The sequence below is a fragment of the Geotrypetes seraphini genome, chromosome 10, assembly GCF_902459505.1.
Source record: "Geotrypetes seraphini chromosome 10, aGeoSer1.1, whole genome shotgun sequence".
NCBI classification, from domain to species: Eukaryota; Metazoa; Chordata; class Amphibia; order Gymnophiona; family Dermophiidae; genus Geotrypetes; species Geotrypetes seraphini.
Genome location: NC_047093.1, coordinates 96,267,009 through 96,292,379, shown reverse-complemented (window position 1 = coordinate 96,292,379; position 25,371 = coordinate 96,267,009). Strand labels below are relative to the sequence as shown.

Genomic DNA, 25,371 nt, shown 5'->3' with positions numbered 1-25,371 from the left:
CAACCGATATATGGACACTAGTTCTATTTTTTATTTTTTGAATCACCACCAAAGCAGTGCACTTCCTTTCCTCTTGGAGATGGAGACATCTTTGTTCCGAACAGAATTAAAATAAGAAGAGTAAAGCACTCAAGGCAAGGTTAATGAGGCACATCACAAAACATTCCCAATTTCCCAGCCTTTGCTGGCTAAGTGGCACATGGTTAGCAATGCAGGACCTACCTTTCACGTCACACATACTGTGCTCACTAACAATCCCAGTGTCATTTTCTTTGTCTGCTGGCCACTTGTATATGAACAGGGCTGTATGCGAAGATCCAGCATCCAGGACAATTCCATACTGCATGCAAAAAAAGACAGAAAACAAAAATAAGTGTCACAGACTAGATCCTTTAAACTGCCCTTGTATTTTCTTTTCTTGCAAGACTTCCTCCTAGGTTCACTTTTCTCCTCTATTTTACACAAATTTTAATGTATTTATAAGCCTCTTGTTTGCTAAGGAGGAACACAGAAGCATACAGTAAACCTTATCGACACAGGCTCCTTTACCAAAAATCTTCTTTCCTGAAATCTACGCAAAGGGTCAACTTGACAATCAGATTCTAGTGGGCCAGTGAAGATCAGCTTTAGACAAAGCACCTAAAAGAAACATGTATTCAAAGAACCATGAACACTGTTCTGCTCTTAAGTATGATGTCAAATTATGCATTTTTATAAAACTACTGTAGGATGATTATAATTATAGAGCAGTGGTCTCCAACTTGCGATCGCCGAAGCCCTCCATTGTGGCCCTCAAACAGTTGGCTGAAATGCTCTTCAAATCCCGTATATGTGTTTTTGTTTTTTAAAAAAATTTTATATTGATTTTTAAATAATAGTGCACTACAATGAATTATCAAGACCAAATCAGAAAAAGCACTTTACACATACAAACATTTTAAAACAAATCATTTTATCCCCCCCTTCCCTTAACTAACAATAATTAGAAATATATACTTATAACTATAGTTTCCATAAACTATATACGATACATAATATTACTATTCTCCCTCCCTCCCTCCCACCCTGGATGTGCAAGTAGTAATCTAATAAGAAAAAGTACATATCAGCTAATGCGACCCTATACAGTGGTGTACCAAGGGAGGGGTCCGCCCCGGGTGCAAGCTCTGAGGGGGTGCTCCCGGCCTGAAGTTATTGGCGTCCGGTCCCCCCCGACGTCCGGTTCTTCCCCTCAGGCCTCCCCGCACCATTTACAGTAGCGAAGCAGCCTGCAGCAAGATCGCGATGCCAGCGATCTTGCGCTGCTTCGTGCTGTTTCCTCCGCCTGACGTCAGAGGAAGGGAGCAGGTCCGTGACGGAGGACAGCACAAGAAGCGCAAGATTGCTGGCATCGCGATCTTGCTGCAGGCTGCTTCGCTACTGTAAATGGTGCGAAGAGACCGGGGGATGAGCGGTCCTTCGGGGTGGGGTGGGGGGCGAACAGTCCTTCGAGGTGGAGCGGGCAGGCAGGCCTTCAGGGGGAAATACAGGCCTTAAAAGGGGGGGGGACAAGCCTTCATGGGGGGAGACAGGCTTTCGGGGGGGACAGGCAGGCAGGCAGGCCTTTAAAGGGGGGACAGGCCTTCATGTGGGGGGAGAGGCCTTCAAAAGGGGGACAGGCAGGTAGGCCTTCAAGGGGGGGACAGGCCTTCAAGGGGGGGGACAGGCAGGCAGGCCTTCAAGGGGGGGACAGGCCTACAAGGGGTTAGGACAGGCCTACAAGGGGGTGGGACAGGCCTACAAGGGGGTGGGACAGGCCTTCAAGGGGGTGCAGGCCTTCGGGGGGGTGCATGCCTTCGGGGGGGTGAAGGCCTTCAGGAGTGGGATGCAGATCTTTAAGGGGGGTGCAGGCCTTTAGGGGGGACCCTGGTGTAGAAGTACACGGAGGGAAGGGGGTATTCAAAGAGACATGCATATGCCAGACTTTGAGGGGGAAGAAATAATGGGTCTGAAAATAGAGGAGAGGGAGAGAGATGATGGACCATGGGATTTAGGGAGGGAAAGAACAGAAAGGGTGAGAAATTGGGCACAAAGGATGGTATGGAGGAGGGATAGAGATACTGGATAGGAGGGTAGTTGGGAAAAGAAAGGGAGAGATGGTGAACCCTGGGGTGGTGGGGAAGAAGGGAGAGATGCCGGATGAAAGGGTAGTTAAGAAAAGGTGGATCTGTGGAGGGAGATGAAAAAAAGGAAAGATGCCAGACTTCCTGGGGAGGGAAGGGAAATGGAAGGGGGGGGGACAGAGATGGCAGATGGATGGTTAGCATGCAGAAAGAAGAAAGAAGGAGACTCTGGCAAGCAAGTTATCAGAAGAAAACCAGAGCCTTGGACCAACAAGATTTGAAAAATAACCAGACAACAAAAGGTAGAAAAATTAATTTTATTTTCTGTTTTGTGATTACAATATGTCAGATTTGAAATATGTATCCTGCCAGAGCTGGTGTTAGACCGCAAACGTGAGCTAGGATTTAACAGAGAGAGGAAAAGTCCTTTTTGTTTCTTTATTTTATTTACACCACAGTGCCAGTGTGGTTAGGAGAAGCCAAAGGGGGTGAAAAAGCTATAAAACACACCAGGATTTTTGAAAAAAACACCCAATTGGGCAGGAAATTCGAATCGAAAAACCAATTAAATAGGCTGAATCGAAATTTTTTTTCCTGAATCGGGCAGCACTAGTTTGCGCTACTGTCTCAGACTTTAGGACCTGGGATTGAGGAGAAATGGCATCCTCAGTACTTTATAATGCAAGTGAAACAAGGATTTGGTCAGACTTTTGAAGGGTCTGCAGAAGAAAAATATTGTATAGGCCAGGGACATGAGATAGCAGGAAATGGGAACTTTTCTTCCTTCTATTTTTGTGAATGTCAGGCTGTGGATGTCAGAGAGTTCAGTTAAAAATATGTGCTTTATAAGAAAATATAATAATGTGTTTTATAAAGTTTATAAGCATTGCTGGCCTACTCGGTGAGGTGTTCCTAGTGGTGGTGGTGGCAGTGTGTCAATGTGTTGAGAGGAAGAGGTGGTCTGGGAAATTCTCCTGAGCAAACTCCGGGCCCATTTCCACCCCCCAGTTAGTCCACTACACTCAACTGGTTCACACACTGAGTGGGTCTTTGGGTATTGTGCCTAGGTAGTTGTTTTGGGATCTCTTCCAGTGGTTTGTCAGTATCTCCTTGTGCTCCAAGGAAGGAAACTTTGTTAATCTTAGCATTGACCTTTTGTAACAGTGCTGCTTATGTGGCATTAGGCTAGGTAGTGATCGAAAGAAAAAAACAGACCTTTGCACATTTTTGCACTATATGGTGGGTGTATGAGGAGATTCACATTTCCTGCACAGCTAAGTCCGTGTGAAGTTCCCTTGTGCTGTATTTGACATCTAGCAAGGTTTCTGTTTGGAAGGAAAGATCTAAGCTTAAAAATGAAGTGGCCAGAAGTTATGTAAAAGCAGATAGCTTAGCTGGTTTTAAGAAAGGTTTGGACAAATTCCTGGAGGAAAAGTCCATAGTCTGTTATTAAGACATGGGGGATGTGTCTGCTTGCCCTGGATCGGTAGCATGGAATGTTGCTACTCTTTGGGTTTTGACCAGGATTGGCTACCATGAGAATGGGCTACAGGGCATGATGGACCATTGGTCTGACCCAGTTAGGCTATTCTTATGTTATGTTCTCATCTGTAGGGGCCTTTGTTTTCACTTCTTATTTTAATGTATTTTTTTTCTGGGAACTTATCAGTGTTTTTTATAATGGGAACAAAAATGGAAGAGAATTAATGTGTGTGGAATGGGGGGGGAAAATAACTAATTTCTTCAGCTAAATAATTCAATCCACTTCACCAGACATAGGAGAACTCACGCACCATTCACACACCCTCCAACCAAAAACGTCAAAAGAAAAAAACTGTTCGACAACCTCCTAGCCATTCAAGCTGCAACACTCGACCCCCAACTCTACAATCTATTGACCTCGACCACAGACTACAAAACCTTCAAAAAGAAATAAAAACCCTTCTATTCAAAAAACACATAAAACCGAACTAACACAATCAGAACTGTCCCAAGCATCACCTGCAACTACTCCATATGTACTTCTGATGTCATGACAATTCAGACATAATTTATGTTATGTTATGTTTGGAATAATGGTTACATTTATGAGGTTCAATAAAAGAAAATTTTCACTGCCTGTTTCTATTCTGACCATTTATACCATTTCATGGTTATTACAAAAAATATTTTTTACATAGGGGGTGGGTGGGGGGGGGGTGTCAAAAAATGATGGGCCCCGGGTGCCACATACCCTAGGTACGCCACTGACCCTATATATGTAGTCAATGGACTCCACACCTTATTGAAAGCATTACTATGTCCTAAACATTCAGCGTTCATTCTCTCATATTTATAAGTTGAACATAAGTTTGCCCACCAAAATGTGTAATTTAGTCTATCGCAATTCATCCAGTTACATGTAACCATATGAATTCCTGTCATTATTAAGAAAAGCCGGCCGTACATGTATTAATTTCAATCGTGTCCACTTGATGTAGTCACTACAAACAATCTCTTAAGTAGGTATGGAATTTGCCATCATCAGAAATCCAACATAAAGTGAATTTTAAAAATATATCCTTGAAGTATTGCATAATTAATATTAATTTTTAATATTTAATACCCAGTCTGAATAAGCAGGTCAAGGCGGTTCACAAAATTAGTAGTATGTGTAAGCTTGAAATCTTTTGGTGGCCCTCAGAGCTTTTTTTAAAATTGTTTATTCATTTTTAAAACTTAGAATAAGTGCAACATAAGATAAAATCAATTTATACTTTAACATCACTTAATAATCTATCCAGATCCAATACCCCCACCCTCTCCCCTCCCCTCCCCTCCCCCCTTGGATGTGTGTATTCAAGGGGAAAAAGTAATATTCATTCTTTACAATATTTAGTTAATAGCTCCCAAACACCCTGAAATTTCTTAAAATTCCCCTGCTGTACAGCTATTACCCTTTCCATTTTAAAGATGTGGCACAAAGAGTTCCACCAAAAACTGTAATTCAGACGGTCCCAATTTTTCCAGTTTTTCATAATATGGTGTATGGCAACCCCTGTCATAATAAATAAAAGTTTATTATTGTTGGAAGATAATTGGCTCTTAGCTCTCATTGATGTACCAAATAATATAGTATCAGAGCTTTTTTATATTCACACTGTGGCACTTTAAAACAGTGATCGCCAACTTTTTTAATACCGAGTTTATCAAAATCTTAGACGTGGGGGGGGGAGTGAGGAGTAGAAGCTAATGGAAAACGGACCTGAAAAAAGAGGTGGGGGGGATAAAGTTTAAGGTTCATCAGTGAATATGCATGAGAGAGATTTGCATGCAATGCTTTCTTAGTCTTTCTTGGTACGCAAAAGACAACAACAATAAGGCAGAAACAAAGTCAAGAAGTTCTGAGAGTGGTAATCTGATGATTAAAAACTAGTGTGAACCATACACAAAACAGTAAAATATAATTAATTTTATAGTGAAACAGGGTATCCTCAGTGTGAGAGGTCAGCGAGGGGAGAAGCTTCTCCAGTGCTTTACACGAGGCAAAGGTACACAAACCCCCGCCAGCACACCATCATGGGATACCTCCCGTGTGCTCAAAAGTAATAGTACAAAATTAAGCAGTAATTAAATGGTGATCACACAAGTGAAATCAATCAAGAAAACCACTCTGAGAACCCCCCCCCCCCCCCGCCAACTCCCAAAAACATGAACTCAGACTTAGCCATGGAATGAATCCTTCGGTCTTGCAAGTGGGTCCAGAGTATCAAAAGTCCGGGATCACCATTTAATTACTGCTTAATTTTGTACTATTACTTCTGAGCACACGGGAGGTATCCCATGATGGTGTGATGGCGGGGGTTTGTGTACCTTTGCATCGTGTAAAGCACTGGAGAAGCTTCTCCCCTCGCTGACCTCTCACACTGAGGATACCCCGTTTCATTATAAAATTTATTATATTTTACTGTGTTGTGTACGGTTCACACTAGTTTTTAATCATCAGATTACCACTCTCTGAACCTATTGACTTTGTTTCTGCCTTATTGTTGTTGTCTTTTGAAGTTTCTCTGGCAGCTTTTCTTTTTGGAGTTTTTGTATTTGTTCTTGGTACGCAAAGCAACCTCACATATTCATTATGGGTATCCTGAAAACCTGAACAGCTAAGTATATATACCCTAAGTACTGAGTTGAGCAGGATAATCAATACTCTTGCACTGGCCCTATCCACATCTACTACTGCTCATGTTTGATTCAGGTCTTGCAGTCTTTACTGTGAAGTCAGCAAAGGGAGGGTTGCAATAAGGCATTCTCAGAAACTTACATTCCTTCAAGACTGAAATGAAAAAAAGTGCTTATTTTAAAATCAGCTAAATCCCATGGGCTTAATTACTCAAATTCAGTTTGTCCTCTAGCGAGCAAATAGAAAACAGGAAATTAACAGGAAACCATTTCAGAACAATAATATTCCAGAAACATTTTAGAAGTCCTTCATGGCTTGGAAATAATATATTTAAGGCTGCATGCTAATTATGATTAATGCAGTCATTAATGTATTAAATTGTTATTCTTGAATAAAAAAAATTAAAGTGCATGCAGCCTACCTTCTGCTTGCCTAATCCTCCCTCTCACAGTCCAGCATTTTTCCCTTCCTTTCTGGACCTGACTGTGGTTTGATCTCCCCCCCCCCCCTTTGAAGACAGTTTTCAGCCCTGTAGCACCACCATAGGCAGCTGTATTGAAAGGCTGCCTATGGCCTGCACCAGGCCTCTCTCTCTGATCTGGCCTGCCCTTCTTAAAACAGGAAGTTGAGTCAGACGAGGCAGCCTAGGTCAAGCCAGGTAAAGACCCAGTGCAGGCTGCCGCTGGCTTCAAAAGTATACTGTATGCAAGGGAGGGGGGTGACCTGTGGTCGGGTCTAGGAGGGGAAGGAGAGGGAGGAAAGAAGGAAATAGGGCTCAGAGGAGAGTGACACACACACGTTCAATGGACCTGGGGTGGAGGGAAGAAAAAAAAAAGAGGTGTTGGACTGGGGAGTTAGGACAGAGAGAGTGTTGGACCTAGGGATATTAGAAAGAGAGATGGACCTGGGGGCAGGAGAAAGGAAGATATTAGGGGGAGCCTTGGAGACCTGGGCCCCCTCTAGAGTTGCAGTACCTATTCAATGGCTGATGGAATAACTGAAACACTGTCAACCAAAGAAATCTGCAAAACACTGCAATAAAAATAGTTACCAAAAAGAAAAAATTTGATCATGTCACTCCCCTCTTAAAAGCAGCACATTGGTTACCTATAAATTATAGAATCATCTCTAAAATAGCACTATTGACACATGAAACGCTAATGAACAAAGCTCCTGCATTCTTAGAAAGACTCCTAATTCCATATGCTCCTACAAGATTTTTCCGATCTGAGGAGAAATCTCTCCTCTCAGTTCCCTCATTAAGACACGATCTTTTCCGTTACGGCACCACAAACTTGGAACTCACTTCCAATTTATATTAGGGAAGAAAAATCGCTTAGTAAGTTCAAAGGTCTTTTAAAAAGCTGGCTCTTTAAGGACGCTTTCAACTGAGCTGTTTGAATTCTATAATCCTTTAAATGAAAATTGAGTAGTTAACAATTCCCTATCCTATTGTCTTAACCTTTATGGTTCTCTTTATTTTTTTTTCATGCATTGTAGTTAAACCCCCCTTCCTCTTGTTTCATGTACAGTCACAGTCTTAAAGTATGTGCGGGGGTTTTTTGGGGTTTGTTTTTTTTTTTTTAAATTAAACCCCCATTTTTACCATTACTGTATTTGTAAATCGCATCGGAATATGATACTGCAATCAAATCAAATTTTAAATAAACTTGATCTGAGTCTCCCTCCTTCCAGCCATCGACACTTGTGTTCCCTAAGCAAGAACTGAGTATGTTCAGGCCCACCACTGAATTCCTCCCTCTTGAGGCAGCACAAGGAGGAAGGAGGCAGCTTTGGTAGTAGATTTCTTTGACTTCCCTACCAGCAAATATTTTTTGGTTGTGAAATCCCAAAAGATGAATTTGGGTGAATCAAGCCCTGTAATTCTTTAAGAGGTTGGTACGGTGCAGCCATCTGGCTCTGTTCAACTCATCTTGGAACCAGCTTCCTGTTTCCCTCTGGCATGATTAAGAGTGCAGTGGGGGGGGGGGGGGAGCAGGATAGGAAGGGTGCCCAAATACTGGCACAGACTGCTTCAATCGTAGGATGACAGCTGTGTTTGATAGCCACATGCAGCACTGACCATTTTAAAATCCTTGTACAAATGTACATCATTTTTATTTTTCAAGGCTTCAACCCATTACATTAAAGGAAATGCTTATTTCAATTCCATGATTAAATGACTACTGTTCATTCTAACAAGATTACAGTATTATATGACCACACAGGTTTCATGCAGAGATATGAAGAGTCCCCTGACTAGATTGGGAAATAACTGTGGGGCTATATCTTAAAGGCTCCGGATGTCAGAGGAAAAGGAGGATGTCTGCATTTCTAGAAATAAAGTTTATACACAGCTTAACTTGCAAAAGGGGACCTACTGCAAGACCCTGCAGTGCTAACATGCATGTGAGGGCACTAGACAATGGGGTGAGAAAGGCCATAATGTCTACAGCAAGACCCTGGCTATAATACTAGATCGCAATAAAATTGTAGTGATCTAATTTTTAAAAAAAAAATTCTGTGGCTTCTTCAGCTACATACCAAATATTTACATAGAAAAGTTTGCATCATCTTCTGATGCCTTATAGTTGTAGTTAAAGCAGGTTTAAGCTAGTATTTCCATCTTTGAAGAGATGTGAGATCAGGAAGACCATGTGCCCATATACTGTATAACCTTACACGGAAATCCTGTAGAACCTTGCCAAGCTCTTCTCGATTCAGCAAGCACAACATTCTTTATTAATACCCGTGAACTGAATTTCTGCCAACAGCAGTTTTCAATTTCATTGTTGACAGGAAAGCCTTGCTAATTCAACACAAACTGCATGAGCTTCTGCCATCATAATAGGTGACTGCGCAAACTTTCACATGTTGCACACCCCCTACCTCCTAATACCTTAAGTCAGTGGTTTGCAAACCAAACAATTATATTTGAAAATGCATGACAGATTTGCTTATAACAGAATAGTGCAAACAATTTATAAATATTTATTGGGGATATCCTGAAACTGACCGACTGAGGTGTTTGTCAGAGGACCTGGAAATGTTAACTAACATAGTAACATAGTAGATGACGGCAGATAAAGACCTGAATGGTCCATCCAGTCTGCCTGACCTGATTCAATTTAAATTTTTTAATTTTTTCTTCTTAGCTATTTCTGGGCAAGAATCCAAAGCTTTACCCGGTACTGTGCTTGGGTTCCAACTGCCGAAATCTCTGTTAAGACTTACTCCAGCCCATCTACACCCTCCCAGCCATTGAAGCCCTCCTCAGCCCATCCTCCTCCAAACGGCCATGCACAGACACAGACCGTGCAAGTCTGCCCAGTAACTGGCCTAGTTCAATATTTAATATTATTTTCTGATTCTAAATCTTCTGTGTTCATCCCACGCTTCTTTGAACTCAGTCATAGTTTTACTCTCCACCACCTCTCTCGGGAGCGCATCCCAGGCATCCACTACCCTCTCCGTAAAGTAGAATTTTCTAACATTGCCCCTGAATCTACCACCCCTCAACCTCAAATTATGTCCTCTGGTTTTACCATTTTCCTTTCTCTGGAAAAGATTTTGTTCTACGTTAATACCCTTCAAGTATTTGAACGTCTGAATCATATCTCCCCTGTCTCTCCTTTCCTCTAGGGTATACATATTCAGGGCTTCCAGTCTCTCCTCATACGTCTTCTGGCGCAAGCCTCCCATCATTTTCGTCGCCCTCCTCTGGACCGCCTCTAGTCTTCTTACGTCCTTCACCAGATACAGCCTCCAAAACTGAACACAATACTCCAAGTGGGGCCTTACCAATGACCTGTACAGTGCAATCAACACCTTCTTCCTTCTACTGACTACGCCTCTCTTTATACAGCCCAGCATCCTTCTGGCAGCAGCCATTGCCTTGTCACACTGTTTTTTCACCTTTAGATCTTCGGACACTATCACCCCAAGGTCCCTCTCCCCGTCCGTGCATATCAGCTTCTCTCCTCCCAGCATATATGGTTCCTTCCTATTATTAATCCCCAAATGCATTACTCTGCATTTCTTTGCATTGAATTTTAGTTGCCAGGCATTAGACCAGAAATATGTACGTTTGTAGTGGGAAGTGTTTTGGAGGTTAAGTCACTTTGTAAACGTCAGTCTTTTGCTCAGATGGTGGTGTAACACAAGAGACAGTATTAACCCTTTCAGGACCAAGGGACATATTTGTCCCATAACTTTAAAATCCTATAAATTTTGATTGGGATAGTCTACAGTTCTAAATTTGATATGTACGGATTCCATAGGATACTGCCTTTATGTAAACAAACTGGTTCCGACATTCATTCATTAGCGTCGTTGCCAGATTGACGAGAAGATTCACTTGCCACACTGTCCATAAGCCAGAAGTGTGATTTTTTTAAATAAAAATAATGATATTTCACAAAAAAAATCAATTTTTTGGCATCTGCAAGCCCTTTTTACCATAAAAATGTCGTCAAAACCACAAAAATTGGCCTACGATCCTTATGGTCCTGAAAGGATTAACAGCCAAGATGAATGAGGTGTATTATTTTCAGTGTTGCTGACATGTTTAGATTTGATAGAAGCATTTGATGAAGTTAACCATTGCTTTTTGAAAGATTGATTGTGGAAAATAGGCACGAGTATAGAGGAGCGGTGCTGCAATGGTTTAGGTCAGTGGTTTCAGGCTATCCACAAGGAATATGGATACACTACCTTCTTGGCATGCAAATCTCATGCATATTCCTTGTGAATAGCCTGAAATCCAGCAATGTTTCCTCTAAGTTGTGCACCTCCTTTATCACTGTGCGCCTACTCATCGGAGACACTGCTCTTTCTGCTTCCTTATTGCCACTGTTGCCACTACTGCTGCTTTCCCAAATCAGCAGCAGACACATAGTCTCTTGAATGTTTTAATGTACAGCACTACGTACATCTAGCAGCACTGCAGGAAAATATTGTAGCTAACCTCAGCTGCATACTGTATTAGCCATGCTTTGTAACACTATGTTCGCTGTGCTATGGTTTGCCAAACTATATTAGCCATGCTATGTCTCACCATACCATGTTTTCTCATATGTTTTTTACCATGCTTTGTTAACTATCCCCCTCCTTTACTAACAGGTTTTAGTGCCGGCAGCGGTGGTAACTGCTCAGACACTCATAGGAATTCTATGAGTTACTGCCGCTGCGGACACTACAACCCGCGCTATGTGTTAGTAAAGGAGGGGGTATGTTTTGCCATCTTTGCCATGCTATCTTTTATTATGTCTGAGAATGTGGCGCAGTGGTTAGAGCGGCTCCTTGTGACCCTGGGCAAGTCACCTAATTCCCCCATTGCCCTAGGTAAATTAGATAGATTGTGAGCCTGCCGGGACAGAAATGGAAAAATGCTTGAGTACCTAAATAAATTAATGTAAACCGTTCTGAGCTCCCCTGGGAGAACTGTATAGAAAATTGAATGAAAAAAATAAATAAACCCATTACTCTTGTCTGAACATTAGTTATACATTTTCTTCAAATTCAATAAGACTACCGGTATCAGTGGCATATCTAGTATATTTGATACCCGAGGCTGATTATTTAACACCCCAATCCTTTATCTGAAAAAATTATTTTTAGTAATCCATGAGTCACACAAGGGTGTAACAAGGAAAAGGCAACATCTTAAACACTGCAGTGAGCACTAGAACATCAATACACCCATTGTAAAACTAAACAAACCAGATTAGTACAGATTGATCCTGCATAATCAGTGCTAACAGATTCATGCATTCATGCAGAACACAGATACATCCTTGTCCAGAAAGGAATAAGTAATCACAAACTAATATTAGAATTATGAACCTCCAAGAAGCCAGACTCTGAACTGCCAAGAAGCCAGACTCTACATACAATGCACCACCACAGAAACAGTGATGCATGCCCTGTAATACGATGCAAAATATAAACCCCCCCTCCTTTACAAAGCCGCGCTAGCGTTTTTAGTGCTGGCTGCTGCAGTAACAGCTCCGACACTCATAGAATTCCTATGAGCGTCCGAGCTATTACCACCACAGCCAACACTAAAAATGCTAGCACGGCTTTGTAAAAGGGGGGGAAAGAAAGCAGATATAAATTTGAGAAAAAAAAATTGATAAATGACGTCACAAACTAATATTAAATTATGAACCTCCAAGAAGTCAGACTCTGAACTGCCAAGAAGCCAGACTTTACATACAGTGCACCACCACAGAAATAGTGATACATGCCCTGTAATACGGTGCAAAATATAAACCCCTCACCTTTACAAAGCCGTGCTAGCTTTTTTAGTGTTGGCTGTGGCGGTTATAGCTCGGACACTCATAGGAATTCTATGAGCATCAGAGCTGTCACTGCGGCAGCCAGCACTAAAAGGGAGGGAAGATAGCAGATGTAAATTTGAAAAATAAAAATTGATAAATGGCAATCACTACTTTACAAATTAACAAATAGAAATAAAATTTAAAAAATAAGATAATACCATTTTACTGGACTAGTATATTTTTCAATTAACTTTCAGATGCCAAAACCACCTTCTTCAGGTCAGTACAGTATACTACAGTTATGGTATCATGTCCTGACATGAAGAAGGGGGTTTTGGTCTCCAAAAGTTAGTCAAAAATATTTTAAAATTAGTCTAATAAAAATATCACCTTATTTCCATTTTCTATTTCAGGTTTATTGAAAATTTGATAATATCGCTTATAATATTTCTAAGCGATATACATGATAAAAATAGGGGCATAGTATTACAAATTAAAAACAGGGACAAGATCAGACAAGGACTAACCTGATACAAAATGGACAAGGGTAGAACTACAATAATTATCAATATAGCTACAATATTACTTTATTCTAAAGCCATTAAAAAGAAAAAAAAAAATTTTTCTACCTGTGTCATTTTTGTTTTCTGCTTTCTTCATTTTCTTTTCACTCTCTTCCTTGCATTGGAATCTGCCCTTTTTCACTGCCCCTTCCTTCCAGTCTATCCTCTTCCTCCTTCCATATGGCATCTGCCCTCTTTCTTTGGCCCTTCCATAAATTAACCTCTCCCCCTTGCATACTGGGCCGGATTAACCAATAGGCCCAGTAGGCATGTGCCTAGGGCCCGAAATGGTCAGGGGGGCCCGATGAAGGGGGCATCAACATTCTTGTTCCAAATAGCGATGGGCCCCTCTAGCATCAATCGGCAACGCAGGCCCCTCCCCCATCAACAGAAAGTAAAACAAATAAGCAACGCGGGTAAGAAAGGCAACGGGAACTGTAATTTTGCAAGCGGTGCTGCTTGCCCATAGCTTCCCTCTGACGCAGCTTCCTGTTTCCGCCTGGGCGCGTCAGAGGGAAGCTTTGCTTGTTTATTTTACTTTCCGTCGATGGGGGGCCGCGTTGCTGATTGGGGGGGGTCCGCGCTGCCGATCGGGGAGGCCCGCATTGCCCTCGATGCTTTGGGGGTCGTCACCGTTCTAAAAAATAAAATAAAAATTGGAGTGAAAGGTGAGTGGTGAGATGTGCCTGGCGTGGAGGGAGAGAGAAAGGGGCAAGCAGGGCAGATGATGGATGTGGGAAGAAAGGGGCAAGGCAGGGCAGATGATGGAAGTGGGGAGAAGGGAGAAAGAAGGGAGCAGGGCAGATGATGGATGTGGGAAGAAAGAGGCAAGGCAGGACAGATGATGGAAGTGGGGAGAAGGGAGCAGGGCAGATGATGGATGTGGGAAGAAAGGGGCAGGGCAGGACAGATGATAGAAGTGGGGAGAAGGGAGACGGAAGGGAACAGGGCAGATGATGGATGTGGAAAGAAAGGGGTAGGGCAGGACAGATGATGGAAGTGGGGAGAAAGGAGACGGAAGGGAACAGGGCAGATGATGGATGTGAGAAGAAAGTGGGAGAGAAGGACAGATGATGGAAGTGGGGAGAAGGGAGACGGAAGGGAACAGGGCAGATGATGGATGTGAGAAGAAAGGGGCAGGGCAGGACAGATGATGGAAGTGGGGAGAAGGGAGACGGAAGGGGACAGGGCAGATGATGGATGCGGGAAGAAAGGGGCAGGGCAGGACAGATGATGGAAGTGGAGAGAACTTGTGCCCAGCCCTCACCTCCTCACCACTGCTACTGCTTTCCCACATGCTGGATGGGGGGGGGGAAGAAGATAGTGAGATAGTGGAGAGGTGAAGCAAAGGGGTGGCAAGCTGTGTGTAGACACAGTGAAAAGAGGGAAACTGAGGGCTGAATAGTAAGAAAGGATTTAATTTAGATAGAGGCAGAAAATAGAGAAGGAAGATCAGAGAAGAGAAGGAAAGGGAAGAGAGAGGAGAGAGATGCCAAAGAACGGGGAAGGACACAGAGATATCACATTTGAGTGAAGGAAATGAGAAGAGAGATACTAAAAACCACAGGGGGGAGGGAAGGAGAGATGGAACGAGAGAGATGCCAGACTATGAGGGGAACAGAGGGAAGGTGATGGATGCCAGACCAAGGGGGGGAGGGGCAGGAGCAGAGATGGCAGAGGGAGACATTTTCTGGAAGGGGCAGACAGTGGATGGAAGGAAGAGAATGATGAGATGAGGAAAGCGGAAACCAGACAACAAAGGTAGAAAAACAATTCTATTTATTTATTTATTTGCTTTAGGATAAGATATTATTGTAGCTGTGTTGATAATTGTTTATTAATAGAAAATGGAAATAAGATGATACTGTTTATTGGACTAATTTGAATACATTTTTTTTTTTTTTTTTTACAAATTCAGAGACCATAACTCCTTTCCTCAGGTCAGGACAGGGTTACTATAAAAGCAGTTCAGTTTACTGATCTGAAGAAAGAGGTTTTAACCTCTGAAAGCTAAGTAAGAAATGTATTAGTCCAATAAAATGAAGAAAAACTGTACACTGGCACTGGTATGGTAATCTTTGTTTTGAATTTTAAAATAAAAGAAATAAAGTGGAAATAAAGAAGTAAATACATGGGGGTGGGGTATGGTGTGGTGGAGCGGGGCAGGGGGCCCCGTGTACTTGTGTGCCTAGGGGCCCTCGACAAATTAATCCTGCCCTGCTTGCATCCAGCCTATGCCCCTCTCTCCTTTTACATGATTCATTCCAGCTTCACTCCCCTGTCCATTTTTCTCTCTCCCTTGTCTGTCTCCCCCCTCCTCCCATACTCTGGCATGTTTCTCCTCTCTATTCCTTCCTTCCTTCCTCACCCCACCCTACCCCCATGGTCTATAGAGAACTGGGGGGGGAATCTTGGTTGACGAGAACACCAGCCACATTGATATGTTTAGGGATCAGCAGTCAGCACATTTGGGTGGCAGAAAATGGTGCAAAGAGGTGTGCCATGCTTCCTCCTGCCCTGTGTTAGGAAGTAGAGAATGACACGGTGACAAAATTCATCACCGTTCCCGTCCCCGTGGATAACCGTGGGAAACCATCTTCATGTCATTCTTTAAGGAGAGAGGGAAGAATCAGAGTATGAATGGCCACAACCACTGACCCACAAGCTTTGCTTTGAAGAATGCTGGTATAGAAGGACTAAGGTTGAAACAGACACTACAGAATGACAGTCTCTGGTATCCAGAGCAGATATTATGATGTCATAATGCCTCATTCCAAAAGTGCCTAAGAGCCAATCATATCAGTGATGTCACAATGGCTTCATTATCCTTGGTTCACTTAAGAATCAGAGTATGAATGGCCACAACCACTGACCCGCAAGCTTTGCTTTGAAGAATGCTGGTGTAGAAGGACCAAGGTTGAAATAGACACTAGAAAATGATATGGGATTATTTCCCGTAGTTATCCGCGGGGATGGGAACGGTGATGAATTTTGTCACCGTGTCATTCTCTATTAGGAAGCTTTTGTATGGAAGTGCTGTTGTAAAAGTCACCCTGCCCTGACAACCTAAAACCTGCCGACAGCTCCATTTGGTAGGGCAGAGGAGTTTTGTGGGTTGGTTTTCTGAGCATTGGATGGTATGCTTTTGTTCATGGTAACGCAGCGGCTGATAGTCTCTCTGCATTAGCCACAAAATGTTTTTTTAGACTGGCTAAAACCACTTTAAATGAAACATTTCAGGCCCTCAGTTAATTCATCCTCAATATGCAAACAAAAGTAAATGGAATGTACTATTTTTTCTGCAATCTGCTGCTTAAATAAAGGCATAGAGTAATGTGCCAAACTAGTGATGACATCCTAAGCCTTCATGCCAGAGCATTTATCTTCAAATTAACCGCTTGTAAAATAGCAGACACATCATTTACCATCACCTGTTTGATTCAGCAGTTTCTCAGGATACAAAAACAGAGCATCTAATTGTCTCGACAAACAGGAAAGCAGTCTAACAAGTCAGAGGCAAGATGTTTGTTCTCTTCCCTGATAGGGAGAGACACTGATCAAAGATAAAATGTTAACCCAGAATTGTTTGGCTAATTCATCAAAACAAAGATTGTAAAACGACACACAAGTCTAGTATAAGTACATAAAATAAGTCATGCTGAATCGTTATCCACATTTATACCTTTGGGGAAAAAATCCAATAATTGGGGAAAGAACCTTAAAAATAACCTCATTTTGGTGGGAAACACTCTGTTTATATTACCGATATGAAAAAATGTATGTAGAGCAAAAGGGAAATAACATAAATTTAAAAAATAAAAAAAATGGGGCCCATTAGAGATATTTGTGAAACAAAAGTCTGACTAATTAATGAACTTTGATTCCTTGATGATCCTTACACACATCCAGAGAGGGCGGGGAAGAAAAATTTGTTTCTGTTTAATATTTGTCTGTAGATAAGTGCTGTGATTGTATACTTTGCATGCGCTTGTATAAGATTTGAAAATTAATAAAAAAATAAAAATAACCTCAAAATTTTCTAAGCACAAATGTGAAGGGTTTAAAGTTTAAAAGGGGTGGAGAAAATAAGACCTCAGAAAAAAAAGTTACCCCTCTATCCAAAGAGCGAACAACACCATCCCAAGTCAGAAAAAATCTCCACACTGACTGCATTACATAAATGTCACTCAATCAAGGACTTGCACATGAACAAAAACTCCACACATCAAAACTTAGAAAAGTTTTTAAAAAAATAGACAAAAAATATCTCAGTGAATATCAAGCAATGTACTTAGCTTGGGTCGCATCTTCTCAAAATGGTAATTCCATTCTATCCAGCTACTCCGTAATTAAATTTTTTTATATCTACTAAGAGGAGATTCACATGCTCTGATTCCTTGTTTCAAAACTGCTGCATCAGGGGAAAACTCCATTAGCTGCAACACACAAAATGCCTGCGACGCCAAAAAACCTGATATCATTTGGCTCCTCCATCAGAGCAGACCAACCAAACAGATTGCTTAAGGGAAGGCTTAGTAGCCACTGCAAAAGAGCAGCAACATAGGGGGTTCTTCTCTATCCCAAAAGAGGTCACTAGGCCACCAGAACTTCCTAAGGCAGGGGTGTCAAAGTCCCTCCTCGAGGGCTGCAATCCAGTCGGGTTTTCAGGATTTCCCCAATGAATATGCATGAGATCTATTTACATGCATTGCTTTCATTATATGCTAATAGCTCTCATGCATATTCATTGGGGAAATCCTGAAAACCCGACTGGATTGCGGCCCTCAAGGAGGGACTTTGACACCCCCTGTCCTAAGGTAAATCTGTAGTTTCTTTTTCAGTTTCAACTGAAACAGAGTGGCAAGTTTTGGTCACAGTTCAGTTTTAGCAGAAAGAGAAGAGCCTGGGTTTGATCAGGCTCTAGGTCAGGGGTGTACAACCTTTTGGCTTCCCTGGGCCGCAATGGCCGAAAAAAATGTTTCTGAGGCCGCACAAACGCTACAGCAAGACAGAGAAGGGAGCCAGAAAGATGGTAAACACCCAGGGGCAGCAGAAGAAAACACTGCATCGCCCTCGACCGGGGCCACACAAAATACTTCACAGGGCCGCATGTGGCCCTTGAGCCGCAGGTTGGACACCCCTGCTCTAGGTAGAATCTGGGTCTGGGAAGCATTAAATCATAGGGGGTCAAACAGGTAGCAGTTCACCCTGCAGCTTGCAGGAACTTTTGTACTCCTCCAGCTAAAGAAACTGTATGAGCACTTTGGTACAACTGGCAATTGATTTATCACCAAGATTTAAATACAGCTCTTCCTTGATTCAGGAGAACTGCTCCCCCCCCCCCCCTTCTCCTAGTCTTTAATTTATTACCAGCTTCAGTTTCTGCTGAGGCATTCCCTAGCTATTACCGCAGATCTAACAAAGGGGACAAAAGGCTGGGTATCTTGGTGGGTGTCAAGTTAAAAACTGCTTATATTGTGGTAGTGGCATTGGTCAGCTTTAGCGGAGGAGTATGGGGCTAAGGATGTGCTTACTTTTGGTGAAGTTGTCAACCTGTGAGACTGTCTACCATTCCATTCCTGTTGAGAGCTATTGCTATTGGAATGGTTTCAGTAGTATTACTGAATATGTGATGAGTTGGGCATTTTCAATCTTTCCTGTTGCTGTTTTTGGGGAAGCTCCAGTTGCTGTTTTAGGGACGCTCTAACCATAGTAAAGATGTTAAGAAGCTTAAATTCTAAAAACACCTTTCAGCCAAACGTAGGGTGTGATCATATCAAACAAGAAAGAGATTTAGAAAATAGCTTCTGGTATAAAGAGCAAAGGGGGATGGGACTTGATATACCGTTTTTTTTTTTCTGTGTGGTTTACATGAGGCAATGTAGAAACTAGGATTGTTACACAGGAACTGTAATCGGTTAAAAACAACCCCACACTTCATACGTCTCTAAGCTATATTAAATTCAATAGAAAATTTCACAATAAAAGAGGGGAAAACCGAGCACCATTGTTTTGGGGTTTTTTAAAATTAATCTTTATTCATTTTCAAAAGCCAACAGTAAGTGCAACAGATAAGCAAACAAATAATACAATAATCAGCACGCAATACAATCAAATGATACAATAAATATATATCACCTCCCTCCCATACCCTCCCACCCACCCTTCCTTGACATATTTAAATTCTTTATTCATTTTATATTTGCATCAAGTGTACAGAAAGAATAACAGATTAACTTAATACATCACTTGAGATATCACAAAATTTCCCCAAATAAAATTTGTCCCCTTTCCATCCACCCTTCTATCAATAATTAATATACACAATACCATTGTTAAGGTTCTTCATGTGAAAACTAGAAATTTATGAATTTTTCTAAGATGACAGTCTGTCAAGCATAGGGAACAGAAGATATTTTAAGGCTAATTTATGTATTTTTGAAAAGAGTTTATTTTTCCACCTTTTTTTGTTATTTTCAAGAACACCTTGGAAAAATGGTAGTCTATTTCAGAAAAATAATTACGGTAACTGGCTTTTTTTGATGGGCGTAAGCATTAAGGGTTCAACCGGATAAGAATTCTTCAGTTGCAAATGTTTCTTAGACTCTTTTCCCCTAACTTCTCTTCTGAAAGTAAAGATTTTTAAAATGGAACGTCTGATGGCTATAAAGCAGGGAAGGTACAGGAAATTTATGGATGTTTGGAATCGTTGACTAAATTTTGTAAGGAATGATAACTGACTTTATTTTACTGATTTTAAAAATACACATCCAGGGTGGAAGGGGTTTGTACTGGAATTGTTTTGGGGAATTTTTAGATAGTTTCTTGTGGGTATTTATTTTCTTGATTAATAGGTGGGAGGATGGGGGAAATAATTGCTTATTACTATATGTAAGTTTATTGTGCTTTTCTTGTAATATTATATGTACATGAATTATTTGCATGCACAATGGTAGTTAGAAAATTTAATAAAGATTATAAAAAAAAAAAAAAAGAAAGTAAAGATTTTGTTCTTTTGCATCAAAGAACAAAAACTCTGGCATACAAGAATCATAGTTAGCATCGTTCAGGCCCAATGCAAGATAGCCTTACACTAATTCAAATTCATTCTTGGTTCTCACAGCTGGAGGCATTAATTAATTATTTATTTTTGGCGCATTAGGTTTTGCATTCATTTAGGTATTTACTGATGCACTATTTTCTTCACCATTTGAAATATTTTGTATTTAGGCAAGAATCAACTTATAAGATTTGAAACAGGTACTCTGATATGGACTTTGATATGAACAAGGTTTGAATCAGGAACTCTGACATGGACTTTGATATGGACTTTTTAAATGGACTTTTGTTATGAATTTTGATATGTTTTGTTCACTTTTTGATACACTTTAATAATTTTGCATTTATTGGGTTTTGGGATTTTGGTTGTTATTTTGTAGTTTTGTATTTGTTGGTTTTTGTTTTTTTGTGATATATTTTTTGGGAAGGGCTTTTTCTAACTTTCTTTTTATATCCTTATATTTTTCCTTTGTGTCCATACTGGATGCATGGTTGCACCTTATATTTATCAGCTTATTTAGAATATATAATATATAATGGTACTATGATGTACGGGGCAGGATTCATTTAGACTTTTGTCTAAGTGCTTGTCACTCCATGATTGCCTGCCCAGGGCCTTTGGTTACTCGAGGGGAAAGCTTAGCCCGTACTGAATACCACCTTTTTTGATTTTGAGTCCTTTCTTAAGGCCTAAGCTGGTGGTGCATCCATTACTCCAGTATTGGGTTAGGAGAAATAATCTTGGTTACCAATTTTTCTATTTTGATTATGCTAGGAATGCCATGACAAAATGTCATGGTCTGTGCTGGGAATGCTATTAGAAAACAAACAAGCATTGTATAAAATGGGACCTGGGGTAAATGACACACATTAATGTGCACTAGTGCATGCTAACACAGTACTGCACAATATAAGTACATCTATCCCTAAATCTGAAATGAAACTTGAGTGTCTTCTTTGGCCCAGGTTAGGTGGTAAATTTTCTGAAAAGAAGTTGTGCACCGAATTTAAAAACCATTCCATGTTATCAGCGTAATCATGCATTGACTATTTCTTCATTAACAACTCTAAGGTTGAATAAATGGCAATAGGACAATTTGACCCTGCACATGTTTTGATGAAGCTGAAATGTGGTTAATAATCAGCCCAGTCTTCCAAATAGAGATTTAATACAGGGCTACAGGTCAGGGCTATGGAGCTTGAGTCAGAAGCAATTTTTGGGACGTTGAATCAGTCGGTGAAAATGTGCCGACTTCAATTCTAACTCCTAAAAAAGTTAAATGGAATGTCATGCAAATATTTTAATGCTAAATATCTTATTTCACAGATGATAATTTGACTAACCCATTTGTTTATTTTCCTTCAATAGTTATTCTAAATCTTATTCATTTCTGTACAAGAAGTGTATTTCTTGATAAAGTGTTAAAACATAAATAAATAAATATAAATTTTTTAAAAAACCATTTGTTTCAGGATATGTTTTACTTTTAGAATATATTTTGATATCAAGTTCTTTGTCCCCATCCCCACAAACTCCTCTATAGATACATAAATAAGGAGTTGGAAGGTTTTGTGTACTGACTCCACAGCCCTGTTACAGGCAGAACCTTATTTCAATGAAACAGTAGTTAGGGCAACAAGTCTACTTTAAATTCAGTGCATTTGTGGATACTTAGATCATAATCACATGGGCTGCCTTTGTGGGGGTTATTATCAGCTTTGTTAAAGGTATCAATAAGAAGCAGAAAGCATTTACAGATGAGCATCACTGTAGCAGAAACCTATGTTTAGGAGTACAACTGGACTTTTTCCTGTACTGTGTATGGATGTTTCTATTGCTATAATTGCTGATGTAATGCTTGTAATACATTAATTGATGTTGTGACCCACTTCAAACTGCAGGTCGGAGGGTTTGGCATGATATAAGAGCACAAATATTATAACATAACACTAGAATAAGCATTAGAACATCAGTTCCTTGATTCCAACAATGATCCAACTTTGCATCGTAGATTGCAGCAAGCTAAATGTGCAAATAACCCCCTGCTTAGCTACTAGTCAGGGGACAGTCTTACCCAAATTTTACTTTATTTTGCAGAGGCCAATCAAAGTGGACATCTAGAGGGTAATTCTCTATAGATCGCCTAAAGAGAGTCCAAATCATCCCAGCACTTCGTAAGCACAAATGCTATAAAAGGCAGCTGTGCATACAACTGTCATTAGAGAATCTCAGAGAGAACGGGAACCCGAAAGCCTTGAGCATGCGCAGATGCTCAAGGCTCAGCGCGAAGGAGGCAGATCTTCGGGCACCAGCACCAGCATGTCCTATGCGTTGGTGCCGGTGCAAAACAGGGGTAAGAAATGTGATTGGGTGGGTGGGTGGATGCCTGGGAGATGCCGGATCGCGGGGGGGAGGGTGACGGATCGCGGTGGGACACTCGTAAATCGAGGCACGCTCGGTTTCCGAGGCACCGATTTTGCGAATGATTTGCTCGTCTTACAAAACACTCGCAAACCGGTGCACTCGCAAACCGAGGTACCACTGTACTAGGAAAGTCTACATTCCGCGCCTACATTACGCACCTAATTCTTTTCCACAGAGTGGGTGGCTGATGTCTGGAATACAGTTCCGGTTATTTTATTTAATATACCACAATTATTTTAAAAAAAAAGTTAAACCAAAGCGGTTTACAATAATAAAAACCAAGGGTTAAAATTAAAAATCAATAAAGACAGACAGGGTAAAAAGACCATGACAGGAAAACTAACTGGACATAGATAGGCTGAAAGTGGGAGAAAAGGTTTACAATATGCTGTGGGGAAGAATGAGGAAAGAAACAACAAAAGGTAAAACAGAAAGTATACATATGAACCATAGTAAAAGTAAGTATATAAGGAAGTCATATCAAATGCCTTTTTCAAGTACAGTAGTAGGCTTTTTAGTTGTGACAAAGTTCTTGAGAGATTTTTCTGACCTTAAATATAGTGGTAGAGAATTCCACAATGTAAGGGGCTATGACTGAAAACTAGAATCCCAATTAATATCCAGAAACATCAGTCTAAAAGGGAGGTGGCGGAGTGACAGAATTCAAAAAGGCATGAGATGAACACAGAGAATCTCTAATTAGGCAATGAATGATATAAAAAACAAAAATAGATGCCTGTGTTTTATGAGTCCAGTGATGCTTAAACACAGCTCCAGCTGTGAAGGCCGGGCAGATTTGCATGGTCTGTGTCCCGACTCCCATATATGGCAATCCAATTTAGGACTGAAAAGAGCTTTTAGTCTGTGTCCTGAAAATGACAGAATGCATTTGGATAGGCTGAGGATGCTTTCCAGGAGTTGGAATCTAAGGACAATGCTGGGTGGACATCTATGGTTTATGTACAAGAAATATCATGATCAAATATAAAGCATTCATAGTTGATCAATCATGAACTGATAATGAGAATGCCTGAGCAGACTGGATGGACCATTCACGTCTTTATCCAGCATCACTTACCAAATAGCCAAATAGCTGGTGTACATGACGGGCCTAACTGCAGGCAGTTAGGCATGTAAATGCTAGTATTCTATAATGTTAGGCACTTTGGGCATTGAGGAGGAAATCACTGATGCGACGTCCAAGAGCTCAATGGCTCAGGGAGATTAAGTAAAACTCATATGAAAATAGCTGAATGCTCTGGGAATGGAGAAAGGCTAAAGTGGCTTGAAGGCCCGAAAATGAAAGCTCGGGAAAAAAAAAAAAAAAAACTTGACTAAATGGGAAGGAAATAAAGAAGATAAAAAATGAAGGAAAGGATAAAGGGAAGATACCCAAACAGTCAAAAGTTTGGCCCACTGAGGAGACCTCTGAAAGCACAGGTTCTCAGACTACCACTTGGGTATCTGTCTGCTTTACCTTCTCTCCCAGACTCTCATCGGTAAAGACTTAAGGACATTGATGGAATTTTGGAGGCGACTTCTTATGCTAATCTCAGCATGTGAAGTCTCCACCATTTGTCCTGCAAATTATCCCCCCCCCCCCCGCCTTTTTTTTTTTTTTTTTTTTACAAAGCCACGACCAGGAGCACTAAATGCTGCAACGCTGCTCTGATGCTCATAGAATTCCTATGTGCATCGGAGCATTATTGGAGCATTTAGCACTCTGGGATGCAGTAGAAACCTATACCACAGCTTAGTAAAAGAGATGTTTTAGATATCTCAAGCTAAAAGATCAACTGATCCAAGTCAGAAGTGTTTCCCATTACAGTATATACTTGAATATAGGATGAGATTTTGGGGCCAAAAACTGGTCCAAAATGGGAGTCTCGTCCTATATTTGGGTCATCATCCGACTCCCTCCCAGACTTGATACAGGCCTCTGGTAGGCAGCCATTCAGGGAGCAACGCAGGGCTGGGCGGGAGCTCGAGAAGCTCGCTCCTGCGAGGGGAGGGAGATTTTAAAAATTGTTAGTATCGGCTGGGACGGGAGACAGAAGGGATCCCTCCTGTTCTGACCTACCACTAGTCCACCAGAGGGGGAAGAGGGTACAGGGCAGGAATGTGCAGAGCCTGGCAGGGAGGGGGGCTGGCTGCAGAGCCTGGGAGGGAAGGGGGCTGGGTTCAAAGCCTGGCAGGGCAGGGGGCTGGGTGCAGAACCTAGCAGGGAAGGGCGTGAGGGAGGGGACACTGAGTGCAGATCCTGGCAAGGCATAGCCCTTGAATAGCCCCGTCTTATATTTGAGTGAACCATTTTTCTCCTCTTTTGGGGAATAATGGGGGGATTGACTTATATTCGAGTATATACGGTAATTGTATTGATCAAAAGGAAGTAAGAGAGCAATGTTATTTAATGCCTTGCAGTAACCTCTGGGTATATTTGGGAATATGGTTTTCTAGAACTGTGGAAAACACTAAACCCGGGGGCCCCCTTTTACTAAGCTGTGGTAGAGATTTCTACCGTTGCCCGCAGCACTAAATGCCCTGATGCTGCTCTGATACTCATAGAATAGCGTTGGAAAATATAGCACTCTGCTGCGGCTTAGCAAAAGGGGGAGGGGGTAAGTTAATTCTCAGAAAGTATTAAAATTTGACTAGGGATCTAATTCTGTGATGGTACCCATTACTCGCTTAATCCTAAGAACTGGTTTACAAAATACAAACATAAATCTTAATCTGGCATACAAAAATGGTCAAATTATTCCACAATAAAATAGCTGCC

At 41.3% G+C, this 25,371-nt stretch overlaps 1 protein-coding gene across 1 annotated transcript in view; it reads right to left on the bottom strand.

Annotated features, from left to right (window-relative positions):
• ENTPD2 (ectonucleoside triphosphate diphosphohydrolase 2) overlaps positions 1 to 25,371 on the bottom strand; it is a 169,638-nt gene that overhangs the window by 100,144 nt on the left and 44,123 nt on the right. Inside the window, exon 2 of the mRNA XM_033959937.1 lies at positions 223 to 340. Within this exon, the coding sequence (XP_033815828.1) occupies positions 223 to 340 (118 nt within the window). The remainder of the gene's footprint in view (positions 1 to 222; positions 341 to 25,371) is intronic.